The following is a 13,239-nucleotide window of genomic DNA, read 5'->3' on the forward strand; positions in this document are numbered from 1 at the left end:
GGGGGACGGGGGGCTTCCAGCTCTGGCGCAGAGAGGTCAGTGCCTGGTGGCCTGGTGGCCTGGGTGGAACGCGGACAGGCCAGTTGTTTTTGACCCCGTTCCTCTTGGCGTTTGTCCTTAAGTGCAGATGGGTCAAGATTAGGATCCCCGAGCCTCCCACGGGCCGCGGGTTGTGTTGGTCTAGACAACGGGTATTTGTTGAGCACCTACTGTGCGCTAGAAGCTGCGGTGAGGGCCTGGACTCACAGCGGTGAGCAGGCCGGTGGGACTCTTATGCTGGAGGGGAGATGCCGACGGTCACCGGCATGGAGAAGCTGGATGTGCCAGGGCTGTGGAGACGCGGGGGTGGGGGGAGGTGAGGAGAGAGTGTGGAGGGTGCGGGGAAGCTGTCTGTGTATTATCTCATGCAGTAGCACACGTACAGTTTATAAAATCATACACACCGCCGGTTACAGAAGGGAATTCTCCCTGTGAGCCCTGCAAGAACAAGGGGAGCTGAACTGGAACCGGCCTCCAGGGGCCTCGGGAATTTATGCGGGAGGTGACACGCTCTCCGCTGCCCGCAGGCGCGGTCTGTCCAGTGACCAGGACGCCCTCTCCTTGGAGTGTTTCCCGGGCCCTCCATTGGGGCGCCTCCTGGGGGCAGCCCCCAGCCCTGCTTTCCTCTTGCTCTCGTGCTCTGTCCTGCCTCCCCAAGGCCCTGGCTGTGTCCTCGGAGGACCTGTCCCCTCCTGTCTGCTCCTTCTTTAATTCCTGTGCTTGTCTGCCTCATGCTCCTGGGCTCATGGGGTGTCATCCCCCCGTCATCTCTCCCAGCCTTTAGGTGGGAGAGACAGGGCGAGCAGAGGGACAGAACGTCGTGAATCAGAGGTGGATGAGGGGTCAGGCAGGCATGAGGTAGAGGAGGGGACCCGTGCCTCCTCCCAAAGGCCGTGTTCAGGGGGGGCTTGCTGGGAAGGTAAATGCTGTCGGGCGTTGGCAGCTTCCAAGATATTTTGCTTATATTTTATTGTCCGACATACTGGTCGTCGTTTTCCATAGGAAGGTGCTTCTTTAAGTCGTAAGACCCAGGACGTGCTCTGTGTAAAAGCAGGGCGACCTGTGCCACGCAGGAGATGACCTGCAGCCTCTTCTTACTCTTGCCTCAAGAGATTTTGAACAGAGAAAATCGAGTGTGTCAAAGACAGAAAGAAATTCCATGTATTCCCCAGTCTCCAGCTGTAACTTTCATTTTTTTCCCTCGTGCAGGAACTCATCATACACTCCCCTGATTTCGAAGCCGCCAAGTTCTGGGTTGGCAATCTGGGCAAGACGGCTACGCACGCGGTGGTGTTTGCTCAGCTGTACACGCCGGGGGGCCAGTGCCACGGGCTGCACCCCTTCGTCGTGCAGGTAAGGGCAGGTGTTACCCAGGGGGTGTCTGGCCAGTCTGGAGACATTTTCATCACAGCTGGGTTCGGGGTGCTTCTGGCATCTGGGGTCCAGACCAAGGGTGCCTTAAACACGCTGTAGTACACACGACAGCCCTGCTGCCAACCCCCGCCAGAAGCCTGACCCGCCCCAAATGTCCATGTGCTGCCGCTGAGAAACCCTGAGCCCAGGATCAGCTGGGGGAGGATCTCCATCCTCCTGGGGGCCACACTGGCATGGTGGGACGCCTGTCCCCACCCCCCAGGCTCTGGTAGCTGGTCTCAGGGGCTCCAGGAGTCCCGACGTGAAGTCTGACTTGGGGGCTTTCATGTAGCCCCTTCCTGGGTCACAAACGGAGCTTTGGCCATCGGGGGTGCCTGGGATGGCCGGCCTGTTTCCCGCTGCCAAGGGCGGCTGCAGTGCCCCTGGACTTGGAGCTCTGGGGGGTTCTCCAGGACCTTCCTCTCTGGGCTGACTGGATACTGAATGACACCCTGCGTCCCCCACCCCCAGACCCATTCTGACATTTTTTCTTCTCAGAGACTTTTCTGACGGGGGCGGTGCTCTCATGAGAGAAGAAAATCATCATTTTTTTTTAAATTGAGCTGAAATTCATGTAACATGCAATTAACCATTTTATTTATTTTTAAATTAAATTAATTTATTTTCTTGGCCTCGCCTGTGTGGCTTGCGGGATCTTAGTTCCCCGACCAGGGATTGAACCCCGGCCACGGCAGTGAAAGCGCAGAGTCTGAACCACTGGACCACCAGGGAATTACCAAAATTAACCATTTTAAAGTGAGCAATTTAGTGGCATTTAGGGAATTCACGATGTTGTATCTCTCTAGTTTCGGAGCGTTTCCTTTCTAGAAGGAACCCCGCGCTCATTCAGCACCGCCTCCCTGCCCCCCTCCCCGGCTCCGGCAGCCAGTGGTCTGCTTTCTGTCTCTACACATCTCCCTCTTCGGGATGTTTCATATAAAGCGCATCACACGCTGTGTGACCTTTTGTGTCTGACTTCTTTCTCTTCACGTGTTTTTGAAGTTCCTCCACGTTGCAGCCTGTCCCAGAACCCCCTTCCTTTTCGAGCCTGAATGGTCCATTATGTGGACGGTCCACAGTCTGTGTATGCATTCGTCCGTTGACGGATGTTGGGTGGTTTCACCTTTTAGCTGTTGGGAGTAATGTCACTGTCAACGTTCATGAGCAGTGCCTGTTTGCACACCAGTCTTCAGTTCTTCGGGGTATGTACCTAGGCGTGGAATTGCTGTGTCGTATGGTCATTCTGTGTTCAATTTTTTGTAGAATCCCGTACTAGTTTCCACCATTTTACATCCCCACCTGCAATGCCGAGGGCTCCAGTTTCTTCACATCCTTACCAACACTTGTTATTTTCCTTTTTTCCCCCATAACCACCCTAGTGGGTACGAAGCAGTATCTGGTTGTGATTTTGATTTGCATTTTCTTAATAACCAACAATGTGGAACATATTTTCCTGTGCCATTTGCCTATCTTCTTTGTCAAAATGTCTATTCAAATCCTTTGCCCTGTGGAACCAAGCAGGGACTGAGAAAGCAAAGGCTGTTTGCTCAGAGCTGGCTGAGCCGGGGGTCAGCCTTCGTGAGTGTTATTGGCAGAGACCCAGAGGCAGGCAGAGGCGTGGGCGAGCTTCCCAGTGGAGAAAAGGGGGCTAAGGGTGCTTGATGGGACTGGAGGCCTGGAGGGCTGGGGGGGTCTAGAAGGGGGGGCATCCCGGGTGACTGATCAGGGGTCAGGCGGGTCCTTCTGGGGTTGGTCCCGAGTCGGAGGCAGGACGACGATTAGGGAGGCCGTCAGTACTGATCGAGTCCTGGCCGATTGTCCAGCGGTGGCTGTTTGGCCTCCTGGCTTGTCACTAGAGACAGCAGTCTGCCCTCCTGCAGGTCCGACTCCCAGCAGGCTGGCTCCCGGGGCTGGCGGCTGCGGCCCGAGGGTCAGAGCCCTGCTTTCGCACGTGGTCTGGTCATCATCCAGTTGTAGTATGTTCAGACCCTCAGTTCCTTTCTTAATCGGATTGTTTGTGATTTTTGGTGAGTCGCAAGGGTTCTTTATATATTCTGCATACTAAGCCTTATCAGATGGATGGTGGGCGAATATTTCCTCCTGTTCTAAAATTGTCTTCACTTTCTCGATAACGTCCTCTGCGCACAAGGGCTTGAATTTTGACGACGTCCAGTTGACCCATTTCCCTTTGGTGCTCATGTCCTTATTTTTCAATTTGCAATGAACCCCTGCAGACCAGGTGTAGTTTTTGATACCTAAGGCAACCATACACTGTTTCTGGAGTACAGATTTGTACCCGAAGTGAACTTCTTATGGAAATCGGACTTGAATGTAATGTCTTTCAGTGTCTTCGGCTCTTAGATTGTAGAGCCACGGTGTTCTGGATTCTGTTACACGTTGTGCTTTAAACACTCAGTAGGATGTTGCGGCCCTCCATCTGACATATCCTCTCTGTGTACTTAGTGCATATCCAGTGGAGGCTCGAGGGTGGCATGAATCCTGTCCTCGTGGAGTTTACCGTCTACTCAGAAAGAGAGGTTGAAATAAGTCATCACAAAACTATTTAATTAGAATGTGATATGTGCCACAGGTCATTAGCTGACAAGTGGAGGGGTATAATTTTTTTTATTGGAAAATTCAACAGTGTAGTGGCTTATGCTATTTAGGTACAATACTTCTTTTCCTTTAATTAAAAAATTTTTGTGGTATTTTTATTGAGGTATACTTGATTTACAACGTTATTTTAGTTTCAGGTGTACGATACAGTGATTCAAAATTTTTATAGATTTTACTCCGTTTAAAGTTATTATTAAATATTGGCCACATTCCCTGTGCTATACCACGTGTCCTTGTAGCTTATTTACTTTACACGTAGCAGGGTGTATCTACCAGAGGGCATAATTCATTGCAGGTTTGTTATATCACATCAGGTGGACAGTCTCCAAATATTATGGGAAATGTTATATGTGAATTGATAAAATTTAATACTTTTGAGAAGAGGAGACCGTTAACTTAATTCTGGTTTTGACTTTAGTGAGCGTCCTTTCCTTGATTTGAGAGGTTAACGTGAAGTTTGTAAGGACGATGTTATCATTTCTTTCTAGATGAATTGAAAACTGGCATTAGCAGTGTTTTTCTGTTTGATTACTTGAAAATCACTAACTGTTTTTTATATCTCTTCTCCTCTCCATCTTTTTTGTTTTGTTTTTGTTTTTTTTTGCGGTACACGGGCCTCTCACTGTTGTGGCCTCTCCCGCTGCGGAGCACAGGCTCCGAACGCGCAGGCTCAGCGGCCATGGCTCACGGGCCCAGCCGCTCCGCGGCATGTGGGATCTTCCCGGACCGGGACACGAACCCGTGTCCCCTGCATCAGCAGGCGGACTCTCAACCACTGTGCCACCAGGGAAGCCCTCCATCTTTTTTTAAAAACTATTTTTTTCTATTTCATAAGGATTTCAAGAGTTTTTATCTGAATCTTCACTGAGCCTTATTGTTTGTCGCTAGCCTTCAATTTTATTTTATCAGTATTATAAAGTTCAACTAAATTAGCTAACTGTTCCACTGAAAGAAAGAAAAACTAGCAATTCATACAAATAGCTAAATTTCTAATAGTACAAATTCAGTAGTTCTTTAACACGGAGTTTTTTTTCAGCCTCCGTGCCGTTGACGTTCGGGGCTGGATAATTCCATGCTGCGGGACCACCCTGTGCACTGTAGGATGTTTAGTGGCATCGCTGGCCTCTGCCCACTGGATGCCTATAGTACCCGCCACTTATGACGACCCAAAATATCAACAGACATCGGCAGATGACCCTGGGAGGGGAGGGTGGCGCAGTCACGCCTGGTAGGAATCACTAAAGGTCTTTGAGGACGAAACTCGATACTGTCCGCTTAGAGCGCACGAGGCGAGGACCAGGGAGCCAGCTGTCTCTGTGTGTGTTAGTAAGTATATCTACTGGAAGCTCATTTGGGGGAGCAGAGATTTACAAAAGTAATCCACAGCAAGTATGTGCACAACCATTTTGTCATTTCATTAAAAGCCAGTGGAAAGTCCTCCATCTACAACGTGACTGGGAAATACCTGGCCTCCTCCAGGCAGCACGTACTAATCAGCTGCTGACGGAGGCGTCAGTGTCCTGGGGCCACCATAACCAAACAAAGCACCACACACTGGGGGCCTGAAACCACAGAAATCTACTCTCCACAGTCTGGAGGCCAGAGGTCTGAAATCAAGGTGTCAGAAAGGCCACACTCCCCCCGGAGGCTCCATGGGAGCGTCCTTCCTATCTCTTCCAGCTTCTGGTGACCCCAGAGTTCTCGGGCTGTGGTCGCTTCCCTCCCGTCTCTGCTTCCATCTGCACGTGGCCCCCCCTCTCTCCGTGCCCTCTCCTCCTCTGACTCTTGGAGGACAGTGGTCATTGGATTCAGGGCCCACCCAGGTAACCCAGAGTGACCTCACCTCCAGATCCTTAATTATATCTGCAAGGACCCTGTCTCCCAACAAGGTCGCATGTTTGGAGGACACTTCAACCCACGGCAGCTACACAGAGGGCGCCTGTGGCTCGGTCCCTGGGGGTTTCGAACATTTTCATCTTGATTCTCGTGTGGTCATAAGAGTTGCCGTCTGTGGTTTGTGCAGATTCGGGACCCGAAGACCCTTCTTCCCATGCCAGGGGTGATGGTTGGCGACATCGGAAGGAAGCTTGGACAGAACGGTCTGGACAATGGGTGAGCGCGCACCTTGTACTTGACGGTCGCTCCTCCAGGGGTCGTTCCTCAAGGCTGCCTGCTCAGTACGTCCCCCCTGTGAGCCCACCGGCCCCCTCAGTGCTGTCCCCGTACCCCCCCAGGCTCCTGCAGGATGCACCTTACCTCTGCACTTGAGATCATGTTGGGAAGGGCCGGGTCCTGTTTGTACTCCAACCTCAGGAGACATAAGTGGCCCCAAGTGCAGAGCACACAGACTTCTCCCCGGCAGGTGGCCACTCCAGCTGTCAGGCCAGGCTCAGGCTGGACACCCGTATCCCGTGGGGGCCTCAGCCTGTGACCCGGGCCCTGCTCCCCGTCCTGGAGCTCAGGCACCCAACAGGTGTCCACGCTGGTTCTGGGGACAGAGCCGGGTGCCGGGTAGCGGGGGCAGAGTGGCCTGAGATGAGACCTGGGCTTGGGGAGCTGGAGTGGGGCGGGTGGGCAGGGCAGCCACGTCAGGAAGGGCCTTGGAGTCTCCCTGAGGGATTCCCGGGCTCATTCATGGCATGAGTTTTGGAATCAGATCTGGGTTCAAATCCTGGGTCCACCTCTGCCTCTTTGTGTTATCTTGACCAGCTTTCTTGGCCCTCTCCTCCTCTGTAAGGTGGGCATGATGTCCCCAAGCCGGGCCCTCTCGTAGCCCTGCCTGGGGGCCAGGTGTGGTCTCACCGACCTTTGCTACCTGTCAGTGCTCTCGTCACCTGCGCCTGCGGGCGGGACTCACGCGCCGTCTCCCGGAAAGCCTGGCTGCCATGCTTTGCGCCCCTCTGTTCTCCTGAGACGCTTTCTACCTGGGGGGGAAGCACAGCCGGGGGTTCCTTGGTCGTGCATCTCACGCTGCGTCTCGGGAACGTTCGCATACCTGCCGCTTCGTCGGGGGGCAGAGAACAGAGGAGCCCGCCTCGCCGGAGTTGGAGCCCGCTGCTTATCCTGACCCCGGTCATTCTGAGTGTAAGTCAGGAGGCAGCAGCTCATCTCCGAGACGGAAGCTGGGCCAGGTGGTCTCCCACCACCCTAAGCGTGGAGGAGCCTCCTTTCAGCTGTCCCCCCTCCCCAGGGGTAGGGGAGCTGGGGGCACGGAGAGTGTCTCAAACCTCTGCTTGGACCCTCAGAACAGGTGGGGCCCCAGCCTGTGCCAGAGAGGGCGGGAGAACCATCGATTTTCACTCTGTGTAGCTGGAGGAGAAAACGGAAGGATGGTGCTAAAAAGTGAAACCAGAAACACACACACACAGCCCTCCTAACCTATACCTGTCTAGAGCTTTGAGTGCCTCTCTCGCTGGCCTGTGAAAAGAGCCTGTTAATTAACGTGGAGCCTGGGGTGGGGGGAGGAGGGTGTCAGTTCCCTTCCATCACTGCTTTGTGCGGGTGCATGGGGCCCCCCCCGGCAGGGATGGGTCATGTGGCCTGTGGTCCTTGGGGCAGGGGAAGCTCTGCAGCCCTCAGGGCGAGGCCGCCTCGCGGCTTGGAGTGTTTGAGAAGATGGACCCGATCTGGCCGAGGTGAGGCAGCGTCAAGGAGGACCATGCGGGAGGTGGAGGTGCAAGGCCCCGTCTTGCTCTGGGCCCTGAGCACGAGCGTCCTTTTATTAGATCCACGCGTCCCATTGTGGGACCCGGAAAATGCGTGTACGGTGACTCCATCTGTGGAAGGGTCTGTGCTCACACGTAAGGCCGGGCAGGTGTGTCTCCAGGCGCCTGGCGGTGGGAAATGACCCTCCAGCTGTGAACAAGTGCTGCTGGGTCACTGCTGTCCAAGGAAGGCCTTGGGTGAGGTCACAGATCTCCAGTCCCCGTTCATTTGGTTTTACACGTTAGAACCTTTAACACTGTTTTGGGACATCCGTGAAAAACTCTGCCCTTGGTCCTCCAAATCAAGTCCCGTTTTATTTACTTATTTTATTTTTTAACATCTTTATTGGAGTATAATTGCTTTACAATGGTGTGTTAGTTTCGTCTCAGAGACTGTTAGTCCCGTTTTAGAGACCGAGTATTTGTTTCCTATTGCGATGGTCCCAGGGCGTCACACCAACGTAGCAAAGGCCCTCCTAAATAAACATGTCGCGTCCGAGGGGCAAAGCTCTTCTGAGACTCGGCAGTGCCGGCCCGGTGCCGCCAGGGGGCAGCATGGCGACTACCCTGAAGCCGGCTCAGAGCGGCCCCCCCAAACCAGAGTCGCCGTTCCCATGGGGCCACTCGGAGGCCGGCAGACAGGACGTGGAAGCAGCCGTACCCTGAGCCTTTGAAGGTTCAGTGGTGCCTGGGGTCCCTCGGCCGCTGGGCTGGGGCTGGGATGTGGGCCAGGGGCGGTGACGCAGGCGGTGCCCGCCCCGCCAGAAACGCAGCTGTCCCTGCCCGCTTCGGGGCGCACGCCCAGCAGAGGGCGCGCGGGTCTGAATCCCTGGCTTTCCTTGTTTGCAGGCCGCTTGCAGAGCAGGGTCGCGATTGAGATCTTTTATTTTGAAAAAGTGGTCAGCAGTTCATAGGTAGGTCACAAGGATTCGTGAGTCTGTGGGAAGACTGTGTAGAAATCAGAGGCAGACGTAAATTGCACGGATTACTTTTAGCCAAATAACTCTAAACGCAAATCAGTAGAGATCCCTCCGGTGAACTGTTGGGCCTCACCTTCAAGGTGGGCTGCGGGCATCCTCACACTTGCTCAGAGGTGAGGCGGGGAGGCATCTCCAGAGCGGCTGGGAGGACGTCCCATGAGGCTCTGGGGCCCAGGTGGGGCTGGGGCAGCAGTGAGAGGCCCCAGGAGCAAGGAGGCCACCGGGACGTGGAACGGGTGGCCCAGGAGGAAGGGGGTGCGGGGCCTGGGGCAGGGTCTGCCGCCCGCGAGCCCCCCAGCCCTGCCGTATGCTCACACTATCGTGTCACACGCACACCCCGTGTCAGATACGACCTGTGCGGTCCCCCGCCCCCTGCCCTCTGGGGACACTGGGGATTCTGACCAGGCTGGCCAGCATCGACTGTTCCTGGAACAGCCTTTGCCACATGGCAGTGCTCAAAAGAGAATGTGTAAAATTTTGATTTCAGTTAAACTCCAGCGAATAGTTTTGCGACTATGAATAGATTCCGCCCTGTTCCATCCCTGTGTGGCAGGGGAGGGTGAAGATTTTCCACTCCTTAAAAAGGGCGCTCTCAGCTGACAGCATCAGACTTGTGAAAGCATTCCTCGCCTTTCAAGTGATGAGCTGGACCAGACCAGGGACGTCGGCACTGAGGCCGGGCGTTCTAGAGGCGTGGGTCCCGGGGCCAGTCAGAGCCGCCCCACGAAGGCCCCGATGAGTGGCTCCCTCCAGGCAGTGCCTTCGGGTGCTCGGGCCGGGCCTGTGTGTCACACGCCGGAGGGAGACCCTGGCCTGGATGCTGCTGGGGCCCTGGTGGCCTCACGTGCAGAAATCCTAGTCGCTTCCGAAGGAATTTGGGAGGGGCCCCTCCAGCCGCCCCACGCCCAGCCCCGGGTCTCAGCTCTTCCCCAGGTGCACTGGCTGTGTCACCCCTCAAGGCTGCCCCGGGACTCGGGGTTCTGTGGAGGTGCACCAGCGCCCTAAGGACGATGTCTCGCCACTGTTGATTCATCCCCGGCACTTAGGACGTGTCTGCTGGGTGCCAGGCATGTGGCCCCCTTATGACAGGGTCCCTAACGGCCACCGAAAGGCAAGTGGCTCAGTGGGCAACGTGGCCAGGACCGCCATCTAATGGTGCTGTGGGACCCCTGGGTGCTCACCTCGGGGCAGGGGTGGGAATCGTGGCAGGCATCTTGGAGGAGGTGGCAGCGCTCTGAGGGCCGTCGGCCCCGAGGCCAGGAGAGGGCCTGGCCGGCTTGACGGTCACAGGCAGATGTGACCCAGCTACAGGCTGCGGGCTACAAGGAGGCAGCAGCTGACAGGGGTCCCGCCGGAGGGCTCACCACGTTTCCCTACGGGTTTAGATTCTTTTGGTCCCAGGGACCCAAGATTCTCGTGCCGGGTGTGACCATTCCGAGCTGAGGTTTAGACAGGCCTCTGCTCCCGTGTGCGGGACAGGGGGACGAGGTGGGGTCTGGAGAGAGCCAAGGGGGAGACTGTTGCAGGAAATGGGACAAGAAGAGGCACAGACCATCAGGACACAGCTCGGGGTGGGGGTAAGCACCGTGGCTCGGGACGGTGTCTGGGGAGCCACACAGCCTGGGATCCAAGGAGGAGCTGGGGGGTGGTACGCGGAGCTGCCCCCCTTCTCCGCAGGGCGCTGCCCTTCTCCCCAGAGCTGCTTCCTGTGGTTCAGTAAAAGAATGTTCCGTGTGACATCGAAACTGCTTAGAAATCAGATAAGGCGCTGTCGGAACTATTGATATTTTAAGATGGTTTGGGTTTTTCCGCACAGTGTCCGTACCACCCGTTACTTCACATAACTTTGTTCCCTGCACTGTCGTGAGATAGATTTTCCTTCCTGACAACCACAGAGAACACCTTCGATTACTGACACACGCGTGATCCCCAGGGATGCGTGTGCACGCGTGTTCTCAGCTGCTCAGGGGAGCTGACTCGCCTGTCCCTGGAGCCCTAATGGGATGGTGCAGTACCCCTCTTTGACTCGGGACGTTTAAAACCCCAGTTTGCTGACTTTGTCACTCCGTGTGTGGACTCTGGTGTGGGAGTCAAGTGTGAGAACCGGAGATTCTCGTCTTTACGAAAACGGTCCCTCCTTTTCTGCTGAATGACCGGTCCCAGGTGTTCTGGCCGCAGCGAGCGAGGACGTTTCCTCCCAGCGTGTAGTGTACGGGAGCCCGCGTGCAGCCCTGAGGCCCGAGCGCCGGCGGTAGTGGGGGTGGGGGGGCTCGCCTCCATCATTACCAACAGACGGCCGCTTTATCTCACGCAGAGCCCATCACTCACACCACCTTTTGCTTACGCCTACTTTTTTGGATAAAAAAATTAGTTGAAATGTCTTGTCTACTGGTGCCTTCTCTCTCCTGTGTTTTTGTTTTGTTGGGTTTTGTTGGGTTTGTTTTTTTTTGGTCTTTTGGGGATTGTGTCACCTTTTGAGCTGTGCTTTGCCATTTTTTTTTTTTTTTTTTTTTGCGGCACGCGGGCCTCTCACTGTTGTGGCCTCTCCCGTTGCGGAGCACAGGCTCCGGACGCGCAGGCTCAGCGGCCATGGCTCACGGGCCCAGCCGCTCCGTGGCACGTGGGATCTTCCCGGACCAGGGCACGAACCCCTGTCCCCTGCATCGGCAGGCGGACTCTCAACCACTGCGCCACCAGGGAAGCCCTGTCCTTTGCTTTTATTTGACTGAGTTTCAGGAGGGAGAGGAGATAAGCCCCAGGGGCCGACCCCAGTTTAACCAGAAGTGCTGTGTCTCCACACAGATTTGCCATGTTCCACAAGGTCAGGATTCCTCGCCAGGACCTGCTGAACCGCTCAGGAGATATCACCCCCGAGGGCACCTACGTCACCCATGTTAAGGTACAGCTGCCTCCAGGCCCACAGGACACCCACCCCCTGTGCTCAGGGGAGAGAGTCACCACAGGAGCCCGTGGCCCGTGCAAGCCTGTCTAGGACCAGGTCCCAGCGCCGCCAACAGGGACGGGAGTGCTTGGGTCGGCCACACCCCCAGGGCCCCGAGCACGATGACCTCCCCCCACCCCGCCCCTGCCAGCCCCCCGGCATTTCAGTCAGGGAGGTTGCCCCCGCCGGCGCTGTTTCCCACCAGGGGCTTAAGAGTGAAGGGTCGCCTTGTGGGCTGTGCACCAACGGGGGTGACAGTGTCCTCTGGTGTCTGACCACGCCCCTAAGTTCACTGAGTGTAGACATGCAGTGGCACGGCCCCGGGCGCTTTCCAGACGTGGCCAAGTCAGGGTAGCTGAGCCCTCCCAGGCCTGAACCCACAGCCGGGATGACGCGTCCCGGCAGCACGTGTGCGTGTGAGAACCCCGCCTGACATCAGCTGCTTGGAGCCGAGAGAACAGGGCTTCAACGAGTGTGACGGGTACCTTCAGAGGACGAGAGAAGCTAGAGGTGACACAGGAAGCCGTTCAAGAATGGAAACAGCGCTATAAAAAATGAATGAAAAGTACGAAAGTAAGTCATTGAGAGAACCCAACAGATGGGGTACCTACAGCGGGAGAGTGAATTAGCGGTTGGAAATCAGAGTGAAGGAGGCGGCAGGAAAGGATGGAGAGAACCACGGAGACAACGTTTTGCAGAAACGATGAAGATAAATGTCTTTAAAGTAAAGAAGGAAGAAAACCTTGACAGAGGGGCCCATAGAGGGGGAGTCAGGGTCTCCCATCCCACACTCACTGCAGAGAAATGTCAGAACCTCGTAGAGAAGATGCTGAGACCTTCCAGAGACAGGATGCTGGGCCAACTCCCACGGAATGGAAGCCCCTTTAGTCTCAGAGTTCCGGCACGACGCCGCACGCGAGAAGTCAGTGAGATGACACTTCAAACCATTGAGGGAAAACAACTGTAAACACGCTTCTTCTAGATCCAACTGGACTGTCATTCGTGCATGAGAACAGAATCAATATTGTCGGCCAGAGGCTTGACGTGTTGCCACACAAATACCAGCGTGGACATACTTTTGGAAGAAAAGTCCGAATAGTAAAATAAGTGAACCCAGGAGGAGCAGCAGGGGGTGAGGGAGGTGCACGTGATCGGATAACTGGGTGAGCCTTACGGGCAGAGGTACCCGAACGCCGCCGACGGCCCTTAAAGCACGAGCCACTGTTGGAAACAGCGATAAGCGCGTTGCGATTTGCAACACATTAAAAATAGACGCACACGGGCAATTGCCCAGTTTCAAAGATCACAGAGGACGGCAGCTGGCCATCACACCGCTTAGAATGGTGGTTTGATGGACCGGGAGGAATCCCAGGTGGGGGTGAGGGGCTGGGGGAAGGAGCCTGGTTTATAAACGAACTGTCGGTGCCAGCCACGCCCTCCACTTCGGCTCCCGCGTCGCTCTCGGCACAGCTGTCCGGTCCTCGGTGGGATTGGAGCGGGGCTTCGTACTTCCAGGTGGCCGTTTGCAGGTCTCTGCAGATGGTAC

At 55.5% G+C, this 13,239-nt stretch overlaps 1 protein-coding gene across 1 annotated transcript in view; it reads left to right on the plus strand.

Moving 5' to 3' along the window:
- ACOX3 (acyl-CoA oxidase 3, pristanoyl) overlaps nt 1–13,239 on the plus strand; it is a 48,078-nt gene that overhangs the window by 10,333 nt on the left and 24,506 nt on the right. The window contains exons 6-8 of the mRNA XM_082838967.1: nt 1,249–1,392; nt 6,092–6,180; nt 11,555–11,651. Of these exons, the coding sequence (XP_082695093.1) occupies nt 1,249–1,392; nt 6,092–6,180; nt 11,555–11,651 (330 nt within the window). The remainder of the gene's footprint in view (nt 1–1,248; nt 1,393–6,091; nt 6,181–11,554; nt 11,652–13,239) is intronic.

The sequence above is a fragment of the Leucopleurus acutus genome (genome assembly GCF_964270905.1).
Source record: "Leucopleurus acutus genome assembly, chromosome: 4".
In the NCBI taxonomy this organism is placed as follows: Eukaryota; Metazoa; Chordata; class Mammalia; order Artiodactyla; family Delphinidae; genus Leucopleurus; species Leucopleurus acutus.